We start from the raw sequence: 17099 nt of genomic DNA on the forward strand, positions 1-17099 counted from the left end.
ATTTGGGAAAAAGATGGTTTTGTACTTGAATTTTTTTTTTCCGAACAACTTTCTTGAATGGGCCTTTTTACGGCGTGGCCCTTATGGCAAAGCCGTCTCAAACAGTTTGTCTGTCCGTATGTCCCCTCAGAGTGACCTGGTCTGAATCCAAATTGATGATTAGAGATCAAGCCATTGGAAAAGAGGAAGGATTTAATATCGGAAGCGATGATGGATTCCATGGCCTTGCTAATGATTGGGAGGAGGCTGATTGGTCTGTAGTTGCAAGGATTTGTTTTTGTACATTTTTGTGTAAAGTGGTAATGTTTGCTGATTTCCAAGCAGATGGCAGATGACCTTGAGCAAAAGAGGGTGAAGAGAACAGAGAGGGTGAGATAGAGCGGCAGAGCAGGATTTTTGGACCCGTGGGCTGATGCCGTCTGGTCAAGTTGCAGAATCAGTCGAGGTTTGACAAAAACTTCTCCACCTTGTCAAGAGAGGACAGAGTCCAGGAGCAGCTGGGTTCGACTGGGAAAGGTGGGTATAGAGAGAGATGGGTTTGGGACACTTTTGAGGCAAAGAGTTTGGCCATATGGCTTTTTCACTTGCGGAGTCAGCTATGTAGCCATTTGATGGAATGGGAACAAACACCAGAGACAGATTTGACCAGACACCACCAGGATTTGGAGGAGTTTGAGACTTCAGTCTTGAGACAACAACAGGCATTTTAAGGCCATTTTCCCTGCTAGAGCAGTCTTGAGACATTTCAGTCTTGAGAGTAGAGAGAAATTGTTTCCTGGCTCTCCTGAGGGCAGGCACACACTTTTTCCAGGTTTTGTGAAAGGAACTGATTGCCTTCAGTTGGATTAGCCTTCCAGGAGGCAAAGGCAAGTTTTCTGTGTACCTTGGACAGGGGAAAGGGTATGACAACATAAGACGAGATGGGATGAATCTGTGCATGAGAAAGAAATTTTCTTTGGAAGAATTCCAAGGATGAGTTGGTGTCAGACAGAGATGGGAGACCAGTCCAGATGATTGATGGCTGCCTGAAGACCGTGCCAATCGGTCTGAGTGAAATGCCAGACTCGTCGACGTTGAGGAGGCTCTCTGAGAATGGCCAGAGATGTCTACTTTAACAAGCACATGATCAGAAGAACCGATTGGAGCAGAAGAAGAGCAGCAGACATTTGCAGGGAAGTTAGTCATAACCAAGTCCAGAAGAGAAGATACTCCATTGATTGAGATCCGTGTCGGGAAATTGACAGATTGCGTCAGTCCCAATGAGTCACAGAGGTCCTTTGCTGAGGTGCCATGGCTGGTGAGAGATGAACCCACACCCAGCCAGCTGGCATGATGACAGTTGAAGTCGCCACATATGAGGAAGAGAGAGAGTTGATGAGTTGATAGAAGTTGGTTCATGTTGTCAGACAGCGAAATGTAAATGGAGTCATCACTGCTTGGTAGGACGACGCAGAACACGTATGAACAAAAGGTGGGAGCGGAGGGGAAGCCGTAGCCAGAGGTACTCTTGCGGGTGTGGTGGAGAGAGGGCAGTGCAAGGAGAGTGGAAGAGTTTTTTGATAAAGATAGCAACTCCACCACCAGTACGAGGCTCAGGTCTATCGTACCGGAGGAGGGAGTAACCAGGACGAGACATAAAGGAATCGGAGACATCTTGAAGGAGGAAAGTTTTTGCTAAGCAGATCAAGTCTGGTTTGTCTGAAGCAACCTGAATGGAGAGATCAGTCGGGTTTGAGCGAAGGCCAGGATGTTTGAGGTCCATACCATTACGGAAGAGGGAGGGGGAGCATCGGATACAGGACAAGGGAGGGGTATGGAAAGGTGAGGTCGGGAGAGCTGTAGACTGTTGGAGATTGCACGAAAGAAGTTGAAGGATGAAGAGGACAAAAGGTTTGATGGTGATGGGATGAGGCACAGTGAGGGGTGGGAGAGTGGTGGAAGGTTGGAGGATGAGGAGGTATGAATTGGAAGGAAGAGAAAGTGGGGAGGAGGCAGCTTTATGGAGGAGGGGTGAGGGGAGAATTGTTGTCGATTCAAAACATAGACTAAACCAGTGTCTCAATGCAAAAATAATTTATTACTTACATGATTTGCTAACTGGTATCCCCACCCAGCTCATGCTATCCTCTTCAACTGAAGTATCAAACAAGCCCAGCTATGCCGATGTTAGACTTTTGGTCTTGTTTTGGAGGGGTTAGGGGTTGAAGCTGGGTGCGTTAAACAGTATAACAGCATGAATTACAAATATACAGATTGTTTCGTTTTAAAACTAAAGATGTAAACATTGATTATAAAATTAGAGCTGTGTTGCTGGAGCTTTGTAATAATTGAACCTTGTGAATGTTAACTTGAAAGATAAATGGAGGTTTGTCAGCCAGGTAAGAGGTTGACCTCCGATTTCATTGGTAGAAAGCACAACAGAGCATGCTCGACTGCCAAATGCACATCAAATATCCAAGAAGGCTGCCCTGGCCTATGAGATACAGCACCTCAATTCAGTTATAAGCACACTGTTTGTTTTTGGGTCTAGTGTTCTGGTCAGAAACCAAATTGGTCATCATTAGTCTTGGTGGGTTTAGTTATGTCAGTCAAATTTTTTTTGCTCCGATTAGTCAAAGAAAATTTTATATGTGCTCCGATTATAGTTGATGACCTGCTGTATGGAGGATCGGTCTGTGGTTGGGGACTGCTTTTTCTGACCTGTAAATTTTTTGTAGACAATGTTTATTGTTTAGGCTTGTGGAGGAGCTAGAATGGATTGCGAGGATGTAGCAAGGGAGGGGGGGGGGGGTTGGATGGAGGGATGAGAGCAAGTGGAAGATGGAGTGAACAAGATGGATGTTGCTGGAAATGGGAGGGTTAATGGGGGAACAAAAGATCAGCGTTGGGGATGGAGGATTATCTGAGATGGTGAATAGTTGGCTTGAAGCCCTGGAGTGAAAAATGAGATGGAAGAGACTAAGGAAGCTAGTGCTCCAGCTGGGAAGAAGAATTAATCAGTGGAGGTGACGTGTCTGGATTTTGAGAGTTTCACCAGATGGGGGTGACTGGCAGAACATGTGCACCCTGCAGATAAAAGGTGGTGGAGGCAAATCTGTGACCTGTCTCAAATTTGAATGAGGCCCAGAGATGCAGCTTTATCACGGGAGATTTCCAATGATCTTGAAGGTCTTGGTTGCTTATGGCATCGAGCTGACCAAGGTGAGGCAAGAGCACCAGCACAGAGGGGAGATTAATACTCCAAGATGCGAATTAAGGCCTCGTAGATGGATAAGAGCTGATGTGCCAAGGAGAGTTTGCATGACGGAGGATGCCCAGTCGGCGACTGGCTTTGGAGGACAGCTTAGAAATGTGATTGCCCAAGATTGATGGTTCATCATGAGACCCAAACGTTTGAGTGAAGGAATTTCAAGAGGATTGTTAAAGTAGATCGGAGGGTTCACCAGATGGTCGTTTTGGAGATCCATTGAATGTGAAATTTGTCGATGAAGATGTTCCAAATGTTTAACCAGCTTGTAATTACCCTGCGCTCGCGAAGCAAAAAGCGGTGTTAACCAATCGGGTGCGTACGTGTGCAGTGTCTGCATTAAAAAAAAATCATTTTTGCGGCAACTGTTGGTCCGATTGACGTGAAATTTTACCTTATGAGCGCCTCTCCCTGTAGATTTTTTTGTACCTCTGCCTGTAGATTTTTTTGCGCCTCTGCCTGTAGATTTTTTTTTGCTGATAATTATGACGTCGTAGGTCACGTGGTATGGACGCCATCTTGGAAAAACGTTACACCTCGATCTCCCAAACCGCTTAATGGGAAAAATTGAAACATGGCTCATTGTCAAGTACACCCCATGGGGAATAAGATATGTCAACAATGATGTCATCAGTACCGTAATAATGAGGTCATAATTCGGCAAATACAACGCTTTATTTGATCATTATGAATTTTTTTTCTCTGCAATTCATGGACCGATTGACAATTTTCATCGTAGGAGCACCTCCTCCTGTAGAATATTTTAATGATAAATTATGAAGTCATAGTTCAGCGGTAAAGGCCATCTTGGAAAAACCGAAAAATGTTGCACCTCTATCTTCAAAACCGCTATATGGAAAAACAAAATATATATATATATTTTTTGTTTTGTATACTGAATCGAGGTTCGTGAAAGAGCTAACATTTACTTCACAAACAAATCGACCAGACAAACAAAATACACAAAAAGAGGGAGCGGAAGACAAGATGGGGAGAAAAGGGGAAGCACACAAACACAACATCCGAGAGCAGGGAGATGTGTGGAGGGGGGAGGAGGCATGGGAAGGGGGGGGGGGGAGGAGGGAGAAGTATAAAGCACAAGGACTTCCAGGACAGAAGTTGGTATTTCAAAAAGTGGAATTGGGGTGAAATTAGTGGGGGTAGAAAAGATCAAGGTTTTGGATGGGGGAAGATAAGAGATGGTGGTGAACAGCTGTTTTAAAGACTTGGAGGGTGGAGTGGGATTGAAGAGAGTGAGGGAGTTTGTTCCAGAGGCGGGAGAAAAGAGGAATGAAGGAGTGAAGGTGAGCAGAGAGTCCTGATTTTGGCAGTTTAACCAAAAGAGGGTTGCAGGCAGATCTTGTGCGACCTGTAGGAATATTTGCGGGACAGAGCCCAGAGAGAGCTGGGGGGGCAAGGCTGGAGAGGAGTCGGTAGAAGACGGAAAGACCACCAACCTGCCTGCGGTGAGTGAGTGAAAGGCCCTTGGAGTTAGCTTCATCGCGGGAGATTCCAATGATTCTGAATGCTTTGGTTTCAACAGCGCGAAGGCGAGCTGGGTGTGAGGCAGGAGCACCAGCCCAGAGGGGAGAGCAGTATTCCATTGAGCTGCGGATGAAAGCCTTGTACGTGGTGAGGAGCTCAGGTGTGCCAAGGAAGGACTTCGCACGACGGAGGATGCCCAGTCGGCGACTGGCTTTGGAGGCCAGATTTGAAATGTGGTTTTCCCAGGAAAGATCATGGCAGATAGTGAGACCCAAAAGCTTGAGTGACAGAACTTCTTGGAGAGGATTATTCAGAAAGTGGATGGGAGGGTTGTCCAGTCGGTCTTTAAATGGCTCATTGTAAAGAACTCCATATGGGAATAGGTGTTAACGCTGATGTCATTGGTGCCATAATTATGACGTCATAATTCGACAGGGACAATGCTTAGTCTGATCAGTTTGAAATTTATTGAGCATGATCTATGCAACAATTATATAAGAAAATATAAATTTATGATGTCATCGCTCACGTGGTCTGGCAGCCATATTGGATCAAAGAAAAAAAAAACATTCAAAAACAAGAGTTGGCTCGCACCAAGTTGACTGCACAGGGTAAGTATTCTCTGAATACCATCTAGTTGTATCAAGTTTTGCAGAGGGAAGAGGTTGGTACGTGTCAGAAGAATAAGGGATGTTATGGCAGTGGGTGGAATAATCACCAAAGTGATAGAGGATTTTCCAGTCAGATTATTATTGAACATTTGTGATGTGACTGCACCCAAAACAATGCCTTGGGGGCACTTCAACCTTGACAAGGAGAGATGATCTTGGTGAGAGCCACCTGTTGGCTGAGTAGAGGAAGTCAGTAAGCATTGGGAATAACATTTGCCAGTTTCTAACCGGATAGTAGGAGCTGAGATGAATGACAAAATCAGACAAAGCGGAAGCTACTCGAGCAGTGTGAGGTGAGAATATCACAGCTGTCACTGTGGGACCAGGTATAGATAAGGTGTTGAGGAAAGTTATGTCTGCTTTGAAGAAGCACATTGGAAAGGGAATATGGTTTAATGGAGGTTAAAGTTCAGAGACCAAAGTTCAGAGACCAAAGACAAGTGCCTTGGCTTTTTGTTCAGTTCAGAGACCAAAGACAAGTGCCTTGGCTTTTTGTTTCAATTATGTAGCTATCATTGGTAAGAAAAGGAAAGGTGTAAGAAGAGCAAGTTTCCTTGTGATGTGTTTTAGGATCAATTTTCAGTGCACTGTGGGAAGGGATGAACTGGTGTGGGAAAACAAAAGACCAGGCTACATTCAGAGTCGGACAAGAAGAAGTTGGACCAGTTTTCATTTGTATTTTTTTTCCAAAAAAATGCAGTCCTGGCCTCTTGGCTGAACACAATTGTTAAATGAGGGGCAGTTACAGGGTCTTCAGGATGTTTCAGTTCAAGGTGGAAAAGAACCGTATATAAACTAATACCATCTCACTAACAGTGAGGCTTGTCAAAGCGGTACAGCGTATAACTAGAACGGCACTCGGGAGAGTGCATACTTCCTACAGGCTGAACAGTACGTTTTGTGTCCCACTGATACGCTGGATCCAGATTTAGATCTACAACAAAATCAAATCAATTCATCCTCATCACACACCGAACCTGTCCACCAAGTTCCATCCGAATCTGTCCATAACTTTGTCAGATATCATGCTCAGACAGAAACAGGGGTTGAGATGCAGTTATGATGAGGAAGCCAGGTATATAAAAGATTTTCAAAATAGGACCAGATCTTCTGTATGGAAGAGGCACAGGCCTTGAGAGGAAGAGGAAAGATTGCTGCAGAGGATGGAGAAGTGGATACTAGGGGGACAGATGGGTATCTTTCTGAAGGATCGGAAGACTGAGGAGGATATCAGGAGGTGGGCAGTGTAATGGGTTAAACAGTGCAAGGGCATGGGAGGTACCGTTTGGGGCATGTGATCAGACAGGTTCGATTTATCAATCCAGTTGGCAAGAAGAGAAGAGGCAGATCAAAATTGAAGGGGAATGATGGTGGAAAGGGACAGTAGGTGATGCAGAGCGAGGATATACAGGATACTGTATTATTAAAACTCGGGAGATACCCATGCTACGCACGGGTGAGAGGCCAGAAGCAAACAGGCAATGCAGATACGGCGAATGCTAAAGCATGAAACCAATAAATTCCACATTCCTGTAGCACCTTCAGTCGCACGTCAGACATGGACAGCAAGTTCGTGAATGACTTCCATGAAAAACGTACCCGTTCACAAACAAACGGGTACGTTCACGCATAGAAAGATCGATCGTGGGACCATGGCGAATCTGCATATGGCGATCCGCGAAGTTCACGTTCAGAAAGTAGAAACCATCATGGCATGTCGTCATTCACTTGAACTCGACATCTCTTTTTTCATTCCAAAAAACATAACTCCAATTCATCACAAAATAAACTTTTAACAACATTGTTAATGTTTCCTTCATTGTAACAACTATCAAATCAACAGTTAAAAGGATTTTGAGCCGATAGCTGTTACGGCCTCGGCAAGATCGATGGAGACAGCGATCTGTTAGCGTATTCACCGCCCAAATAGCTATGTGGAATTCTCTCATGTAGAGATTGAATGTCGTTTGAACTTTGGCCGAGGTCATTATTTACTTTTAATGATGTTTATATACGAATGATGTTTATATTGGTTTTGGGTCGTCCTTTCTGCATATCTCGTGGGATTGTATGTTGGAGAGACGGCCGTGATGGCGGGGAGCGAGGGGGATGGAATTCTCTGAAGCAGGGATTCAACCCGTGTCCTTATAAAAGGTCTTTGTCCGAGGTCACCGAGTTCGATCGGTGCAGCCGTTTGTGCGACACCCGGGAAAATAACATCGTCACAATGAACGTTATGCGAACGCGAATGTTATGCGGGAGTCCAAACCTGAGAATGCTAGAGACCAAAGCTGAAATTGGGAAAACTAATTTGTGTAATTTGTGTAATTAAATGGATTTTCTTGAGCCTCCACCTGTTGTTGCAAACACTTAAGTTTTAATTGTTTTGATTGCTTGCTTGAGCTCCATTAATGCATGTAGTGATCAGCTTTAATTATGTTCTAGAGAACTTACTAGCCCAGCAACTATTTACTCAGAGCTTTTCATTGACAGGTCATAAATTAGGCTAAAGGCAAACGGTTGTTAGGAACAACCTGCCTACTCGGATCAGTTCATAAGTTTGGGAAAGTTTCCCACCGTTTGTAACTCTTGAAAACTTTCTTATCTTGGAGAAGTGGAGGCCAAATCCGTGTTGTATGACGTGCTCCACACCTGGTGAGCTGATAATTAAAATTACAAAGCATACTTTGTTTTCCAAAAGGACTGTCTATGATTTCGTAAAACTTTAACTGCATACTCAAAAGGTTTAAACTATAGAATAAAACACTTTTATTATTAGTAAGTTTGTACAAATATATAGTATAGTTCTGACGTTACATTAAAAGTGTTAACATTTGTATGAGATTAAGCAGTCATCCTCCCACTGGAGAAGAGATAGTTGCCAAGGAACTGGGCTGGGGAATCAAATGAATTGCACACTTTCTTTCAAGCCAACACAACTGTGGGTTATGGGAATGTTCTGAGACAAAATGGGAAATGTATTATGTTATAACTGTATGCTTCACAATAACTGAATTGTACTTTCTGTAACCCCAAATCTCCCAAGATGAAAGGAATGGACAAAATCAGATTGCCTTCATCATGCTTGAATCTCTTGCAATCTTGTTCCCCCATCTCCGATCTAAGTCCCCCCCCCCCCCCCCCCCCCTCTCTCTCTCCTCCCTCAGCCCAGCCCCATTCTCTTTTTCTTCACAAGTATAAGAAAGGCTGCTTCAGGATTTTGCTTCGGAAATGTTGTGTGTGTTCGTTTTGGATTTGGATTCGTGCCAAGTGGTTTTCTGTATTCCTTTGATGTATATCTTCCTTGTAACATAAGCAAAGTCCTCCACGTTTCATTAAAAATCAGTTGATTGTCTTCTGAACAAGTTTGGACGTTAATTTTTGAGTGTCATTCAAGGCTAAATTAATTAGTTCCACATCACCACAATGTTGATTACACATACAAAGTTTCATTTATAAACGTTTGAAAATATGCACGGAAATGCATTTTCCGGCATTTGACCTTTTTACCCCGCCCCAAGAGGTGGGTCCAAAAATGACACTGCTCTTGCATCTTCTTGCCCTGTGGTAATTAGAATTACCAAGTTTTTGGTGAATTTCTTCACAACTGTTTAGGAAGAGATAGCGTGACGGACGGACGGACGGAGCCGAGATATATTCCCCCCCCCCCCCACCCCAACCCCCCACCCGTTTTTTTTTTTTTTAACCAAAAAGTGCAGGGATAATAATACACATTATCCATTGCAAGGATCTTCAACACAGGAGGCCTTTAGGCCCATCAGGCCTGTGCTATGGTTGTTTGTCCATGCTCTAACCTCTCAAAGGTAACGAAGCAGTATGTACCATTTTTGAAGGATTTGGTATGACAACCGGGTTTTAAACAGCCGACCCTTCCCCCCCCCCCCCAACCCCCCACCCACCTCCAGATTCAGAGCAGACATTCTAACCGTTACGCCACCAAGGCTAGCTTCTAGAACCTTCCCATTCAAAATTCGTAATACGGCTCGGATCACAATACATACGTAGTGTGTTCAAAAAGTATCCGACCTTTATTTTTCGTGCGTAAAAAAAGAAGCTAGGGAGGCGTTGATTGGTGCACGTATGTAGGCGATCCTAATGCACACGCGTTAATTTTTTCCCACCTGCAGAAGCTGTCATTCGACGGCAGACCGCCGATGAGTGAGGAAATGTAAGTGAGTGCCGTCGGATTTTCGTTTTTGACAAAATGACGGAAAAACTTGAACAACGCTACTGCATCAAATTTTGTGTTTCATCAAACTTGCATCAAAACTGCAACTTGGTTTCTGGGTCGTACCCATAAACCCAGGACTCATCGCCAGTGATCACTGTGTTGAGGAAGCTGGGATTGCTGTTCACAGTCTCCAGCATGTCCTGTGCGATCTCCAAACGGAGTTGCTTCTGCTCAATCGTTAGCAGCTTTGGTACGAACTTCGCTGAGATTTTCCTGAAGCCCAAATCCTCCTTCATAATGGAATGAACGGTGTTGAATCTTGCGGATCGTTTCCACTTGGGAATCGCCAAGCTTTACACAAAATTTGATGCAGTAGCGTTGTTCAAGTTTTTCCGTCATTTTGTCAAAAACGAAAATCCGACGGCGCTCACTTACATTTCTTCTCATCGGCGGTCTGCCGTCGAATGACAGCTTCTGCAGGTGTGAAAAAATTCACGCGTGTGCATTAGGATCGCCTACATACATGCACCAATCAACACCTCCCTAGCTTCTTTTTTTTTTTACGCACGAAAAATAAAGGTCTGATACTTTTTGAACACAGTAGTACATAGTCTTCAGGACTAGGCCACCACCACATTCTACAATATGTTATTTTTATTGGCATTTAAAGGGACCAAAGTTAATCATGGTAAATGACCAAACAACGGTGTTTTTAACACGGTGGAGGAAAAACCTGTTCAGAAAGACTTTTGGAAGTTTAGTGGTTAAAAATGGATTTCATGGCACGTCTGAGTAACACTGCTCCCAAAACCTGCAAAATTGCATGTAACATCGGTCACAAAAGATGCCATTTCATGAGAAAAAGCAGGAGGATGTGAGGACCACTCAAATTCAAGCGAATCGACTTCAATCTCAACCGAATGGTTTCACTTTTTGTTTCCTCTTCAGGGAAGGTGCTCATTCTTATGTGATACCTTGTGTTGGTTGTTTCGACAGAACTGTTTGATGTACAAAAATAAAACATTCACAACAAGTATTTACACAATGTAGAAAACATCTTGTTCACAAAATTGTACAGGCCTACAGTAATGGAATTTCAAAAATATCTCTGCTCATAGCATAGCTACGTGCTTCTCAACTCCCTCTTAAAGCTTCCAGTTCCAAGGAATACTCATTTCTCCATCCGGGGACACCGAGTAGATGCGGGACAACCGCAGGTACAATCCACGCAAGTTCAGGTCAGCAGAGAGGAGTCGCCGGTAACAATCTACAAGCCTATCCAGAGGCAGTCCTACCTCCGTGTCTATCCTCCATATATCCAGCTGATGGACACAAGCTGTCTGCAGTCTCCTTGCTTCTTCTCTCAACCTGGAGTACACAATTTGACAACACCGTGAATGTCCCAAAGTAAGCCCTCACAGTTTTCACTGTTTAAACACGAGACATTTGAAAATCCTAGCTTTTTAGGCCGAAATGTGTTTGCATCTCGAATTTTTTAATCTGCAATCTCAGGCTCATCTAGGAGATTGTGCATAAATCACATCCAGGACAAAGACGTTCGATATCAGTATGCTTTACATGAAATCGCAAAGACATTCGTTGGTGATAGACAAACACACATGGGAGTTGAGCCTGGGTTTCCTGGTTTATAAACCGAGGGCTAAGATGGGAACACCTGCAGGCTTTGAAACACTAAACACTTTCTGAAAAATAGAGAATACAATCCGACGCAAATGCGTCGATATATATGCTTCCACCATGTTAAATATCAACCCACTGTTATGTTTGTATAAATTAAAGGTCATGTGAGGGAGAGCACGAGAGAGAGGAGAGAGAGATACGTGGAACAGACACAGCACATGATGTTTCAAACTCCAGTTATGGTCAGCCAAATGATTTTAAAAGGGCACCTGACCTTTGACCTGTTGAACACAAAATGGAATCGTTTTGCCTTTGTATCACAGTCCACACTTGTGCTAAATTTTGTTGAAATGTCTTCAATAGTTCCCGAGTTGTGACGGTAACAACGATTTTCAATCAAAGGTCAGGTGACCACCGGTCTTTTGAACCCAAAATCTAATCAATTCATTTTGGTATTGCAGTCCATTCTTTTTCCAAGTTTGGTCGAAATCTCTTCAGTTGTTCGCAAGTTATCGTAGTAACAACAACAAAAAAAAACGGAGGCACGGACAGCCGAACAAAAAGCTTCCGGCCTTCGACTGCGGAAGCACAAAAAGCCGTTCATTAAACCATCACAAAAGATTTACATGGAAACCCATGTTACTTGGATTTATCGGGAAAATATTTCATCCCAAAGATGGGATACCAAAATCCCCCCCAAAACGGTGAGGTTTGATTGAACGAGAAACAGGATGCAGTTAGGGATGAACTTGGTCCCTCATATTTGGGTAATATTTAAGAGGGGCAAGTTGCGTGTTCATGTTAAATGGGTTCCAATTATGATTGGTCCAACTAACTCGATTCATTTGTAATCAATAAGCACCACCCAAGAGGAAGCAAATTTAATGGCCGCCACACGTGACATCGCTCTGCGTTTCCGGAGTCGTGGCACGTCACCCGGATAAAAATTGAAGACCGAGCAGGTTCCTTACGTGTGCTGCTCAAGCAGACTGCGTTGAGCTTCACCAGCATTTTTGAGCAAGAACTGCTGCAGCGAGCCCGCCTGACACAACGCTGGAACTTCAAACACTCCCCCATCCAGCAGTCGCAGCTTGGAATCTGCCCTGCGTGCCAGAGATACGAGTTTGAGTAGCATTTCACCATCGTGCCAACAGTGCATACCAGATAGCTTCCTCATGCCACCGGTCGATCACAACCGAACATTCAGAAAAAAAATATCATTGAAAAAAAACACATCAGACAGTTTTGTGATACAGGTGCGTAAACTCCATGACGAATACAACGACAACCATATTGTTACAAGCAAAAGTACCCATCACAAAGCAAGCAAAGTCTCCATCCCCAGTGATGGGGAAAGGTTTAAGTTAATCTATCAATTTAAATTATTTCATGAATTTTAAAAAAGGTCAATTGTGTTGCACTCTTGGTTTCACTCAGAGGCAAAGCTTTGAACTAACTTATGGTGGTGCAACATCGGGTGGCAGAGGTTGGATTTGTCTCAAAAAGAAAAGAGGGCAAACTATTGCTTGCGAAATAAAATTTGGCCTGTTCTCCTGTCATTTCAAAAGGGAATGTTGAGCTTTGCCTGCGTGGCCAGCTTTTCAAACACTGAAGCGGCTGCTGTAAACTGGAGACAGACGAACGCACAAGCAGACACCACGGTTCACAATATATAATAGATTACTTCCCTTCCATGGAACTTCAATACAGAAAGAAACCATTCGCCCCATCAAGCCTGTGCAATGATTGCCAACCTATGACGCTTTGTCCACGCTCTATACTTTTAAAATGTTGAACATCAAGCAAGGAAGCAACACGCACCATTTTTACAGTCTGATATAAATAAAGACTTGGCCGGTGTTTGAACTGCCAACCTCCTCGACTCCGAGCGGATGCTCCAACTGTAACGAATTAAGTCATCAAGTCCACAGAGTATGAAATTTCATCAATGTTTATTTTGGACCTTTGAAGTTTACTATCAAACGCTAGTTTTAGGTCACCATTCCTAAATGGAGGTTTTTCTTTAATTAAATGATCACCTTGCACTTCCACCTTTATTCAAAGACTTTCAGTATAGGCTACTGTTACAACGAAGATATGGTTTGTTCAATTTTGTGATAATCCTGAGGTGGTATGTTGACGCACTGTTAAACAAACTGCGATGCCATGTTTTAGTCATACCGTCAAAATGTATCTCGTTTGGTATCGTGCTCTTCTTCCGGTTAAATGTTGAGCTTTGCCTGCGTGCGCAGCTTTTCAAATGCAGCACAGGAGGTGGCACCACAGGTCGCATTACACAACAGATGAAAATGTCGCCAAAACAATTGCAGCACCAAGGAACGTTCCACAATTGATTCACTTACCCTCCAAGAATCATCAACAGATCCCTGAGTGAGCCCGGGTGAAAAAGCAGTCGGCCAGACAAAACGCGCCTTTGCAAGAGTTGTATGCGCCGGAAATGCTCGCCCAGCGGCACGACGTGGCACTCTGGCTCGAGCACCGTCAATTGAAGGCCTCCCAACTGCAAAGCGAGACGACCTTCCGCTTGCTGGAGCTGAGTCAGAGCGGGTTTGCAGCGTCCACGTTCTTCCATAACCTGGAACACGAGTCTCTGTTCTCAAAACAGCCAGATCAGGATTAAAACCCTCGACAAATGCTCCATTTGCACCAAGGATTATCCCAGGCCACAATGTGCAGGACAATATCAATCCGTAATTGGCATATTTAATATCCAGTTAGGATAAAATCTCATTATAATGGAGCAAACGTATAAGGGTTATGTATGTATGTATGTATGTATGTATGTATGTATGTATGTATGTACAGTGCATTCAGAAAGTATTCAGACCCCTTCACTTTTTTCACATTTTGTTATGTTGCAGCCTTATGCTGAAATCGTTTAAATTCATTTTTTCCCTCATCAATCTACACTCAATACCCCATAATGACAAAGAGAAAACAGGATTTTAGAAAGTTTTACAAATTTATTAAAAAGAAAAAACTGAAATATCACATTGACATAAGTATTCATACCCTTTGCTATGACACTTGAAATTTATCTCAGGTGCCTCCCATTTTTCTTGATCATCTTTGAGATATTTCTACACCTTGATTGGAGTCCACCTGTGGTAAATTCAATTGATTGGACATGATTTGGAAAGGCACACACCTGTCTATATAAGGTCTCACAGCTGACAATGCATATCAGAGCAAAAACCAAGCCATGAGGTCGAAGGAACTGCCTGCAGAGCTCAGAGACAGGATTGTGTCGAGGCACAGATCTGGGGAAGCCTACAAAAAAATCTCTGCTACATTGAGGGTTCCCAAGAGCACAGTGGCCTCCATAATTCTTAAATGGAAGAAGTTTGGAACAACCAGGACTCTTCCTAGAGATGGCCGCCCGGCCAAACTGAGCAATCGGGGGAGAAGGGCCTTGGTAAGAGAGGTGACCAAGAACCCGATGGTCACTCTGGCTGAGCTCCAGAGATCCTGTGTGGAGATGGGAGAAACTTCCAGAAGGACAACCATCACTGTAACACTCCACCGATCTGGGCTTTATGATAGAGTGGCCAGACAAGCCACTCCTGAGAAAAACGCACATGACAGCATGCCTAGAGTTTGCAAAAAGGTGTGTCAAATACTCTGGGAGCATGAGGCAAAAGATACTGTGCTCTGATCAGACGAAAATTGAAAATTCTAGCCTGAATGCAAAGTGTTACATCTGACAGAAACAGAGCACAGCTCATCCATCTGACACCATCATCCCTACCATGAAGCATGATGGTGGCAGCATATCCCCATAGCCATATGCTATGGGGATACTTTTCAGCAGCAGGGACTGGAAGTCTCATAAGGAGAGAGGGAACAATGAATGGAGCCAAATACAGGTAAATCCTTGAGGAGAACCTGCTTCAGAGTGTAAATGACCTTAGACTGCGGCGAAGATTTACATTCCAACAGGACAATGACCCCAATCATACAGCTAAAGCAACACTGGAATGGCTTCAGAACAAGAATGTGAAAGTCCTTGAGTGGCCCAGCCAAAGCCAAGACCTGAATCCCATTGAGAATCTGTGGAAAGATTTGAAAATTGCTGTTCACCAACGCTCCCCATCCAACATGAGAGATTGAGCAAATCTGCAAGGAAGAATGGGAGAAACTCCCCAAATCCAGATGTGCAAAGCTGATACAGACATACCTAAGAAGACTTGAAGCTGTACTCGCTGCCAAAGGTGCTTCTATGAAGTATTGACTCACAGGGTGAATACTTATGCAAGTTAGATATTTCTGTATTTCATTTTCAATAAATTTGTAAACATGTTTTCATTTTGTTGGTGGTATTTTGTGTAGATTGGTGACAGAATTTTTTTTTTAGCCGTGTCGCAGATGCTGCTCATCGAGTGCCCTCTGCTGTTGTTGTTGTTGTTCTTCTTCTTGTTCTTGCAGAGAAGACAAAACCTCAAAGCTCCACCCATTCTGGGAACCATAGCTCCACCCATTCTGGGAGAGCCTTCATATAAACAAATATCCACCATTTTATTAACTCGCATAGCTTTGAGGCCTGTTTTGTAGGCCCGTGGTGTCTTCCTCTCTCACACAGTTTTATTTCAAATCAAATTCGATATATCATTTCATTTTTCACAGTCGCTAACATAGTTTTAGACTCGGTTGAAAAAAAACGGGAAGAAAATCCGATGAAAGTTGCCCTTTATAGAACGAAATGAATTCTCAAAGGCCTGTAACTTCAAGTCCATTGAGATATATTTTTTTTAAATCGCGGCATGGTCAGTCATACACCGCCCGAAATAAGAGACGGGAAAATGCCGAGATATATATACTTTGTTTAAATCGCGGCATGGTCAGTCATACACCGCCCGAAATAATAGACGGGAAAATGCCGAGATATATTAAAAATTCGTCCATTTGATGACAATCGTCACGATGAAATATTTAATTTATACGTCGTCACAATAATGTGGAGAGAGGAGCATAGCTTCGTTCACGTGTCGCCACACACGGGAAATTGCCGAGATATATATTTTTTAAATCGCGGCATGGTCAGTCATACACCGCCTGAAATAACAGACGGGAAAATGCCGAGATATATTAAAAATTCGTCGCCACACATGGGAAATTGCCGAGATATATTTTCACTTTGCATAAAAATAACATCAAGTAATCGAATCAATCGGAATGTCCTGTGCCTATAACATCGACGTTATAGGCACAGCTGCATCTAGGCATTGTGTAACATCGACACGGCTTTTGTTTTAATTAAAACTTTTTGTACTTGTTTTAAATTTAATCCATTTTGCCACTGACATCAAATCCTTCCTTTTGTCCAATGGCGTCATCTCAGATCATCAGTTCGGTTTCAGAATCGATAATTCTGCTTCTACTCTCGCAGCAATGGATGGAAGCTCTCAATCTCTGGCAGGAGATCAGGACCATCTCTCTGAATACATCTCAAGCACTTTGTACAGTCTGGCACCCCGCCTTGTTCTCCAAATGCTGCTTATGGCATCCAAGGCCACCTCCTCTCATAGATCACTGACCTTCTCCACCTTTGTATACAATGTGTGGCTCTTCACGGGATCCTCTCACCTCCTCTATCTGTCAAGGCTGGAATGCCCCAAAGCAGTGTCTTGGGCCCAGTCTTGTTCATCTTCATCACTGGTCTTTCTGATTCAATGGAAAATCCTGCCTTTCTTTGTGCTAAAGATTCCACCCTGTGCAATATCTATATTATAATAGCCGTAGATGATTCTGTCTGTCTGTCTGTCTGTCTATCTGTTGGGTGTCTGTCCGGGGTGTGGCTTACTCGGTTTGCAGAGTAGCTCCACCCATAGCTCCACCCATTCTG

The 17099-nt window shown here is 43.5% G+C and overlaps 1 protein-coding gene across 1 annotated transcript in view; it reads right to left on the reverse strand.

Annotated features, from left to right (window-relative positions):
* Positions 1-10231: 10231 nt before the first annotated feature.
* Positions 10232-17099, reverse strand: part of TCAIM (T cell activation inhibitor, mitochondrial) — a 111957-nt gene continuing 105089 nt past the window's right edge. The window contains exons 8-10 of the mRNA XM_068101817.2: positions 13600-13832; positions 12208-12339; positions 10232-10963 (exon numbers count right to left, since the gene is read on the reverse strand). Of these exons, the coding sequence (XP_067957918.1) occupies positions 10741-10963; positions 12208-12339; positions 13600-13832 (588 nt within the window). The 3' untranslated portion in view covers positions 10232-10740. The remainder of the gene's footprint in view (positions 10964-12207; positions 12340-13599; positions 13833-17099) is intronic.

The sequence above is a fragment of the Myxine glutinosa genome, chromosome 9 (genome assembly GCF_964187855.1).
Source record: "Myxine glutinosa chromosome 9, kmMyxGlut1.1, whole genome shotgun sequence".
Lineage (NCBI taxonomy): Eukaryota > Metazoa > Chordata > Myxini > Myxiniformes > Myxinidae > Myxine > Myxine glutinosa.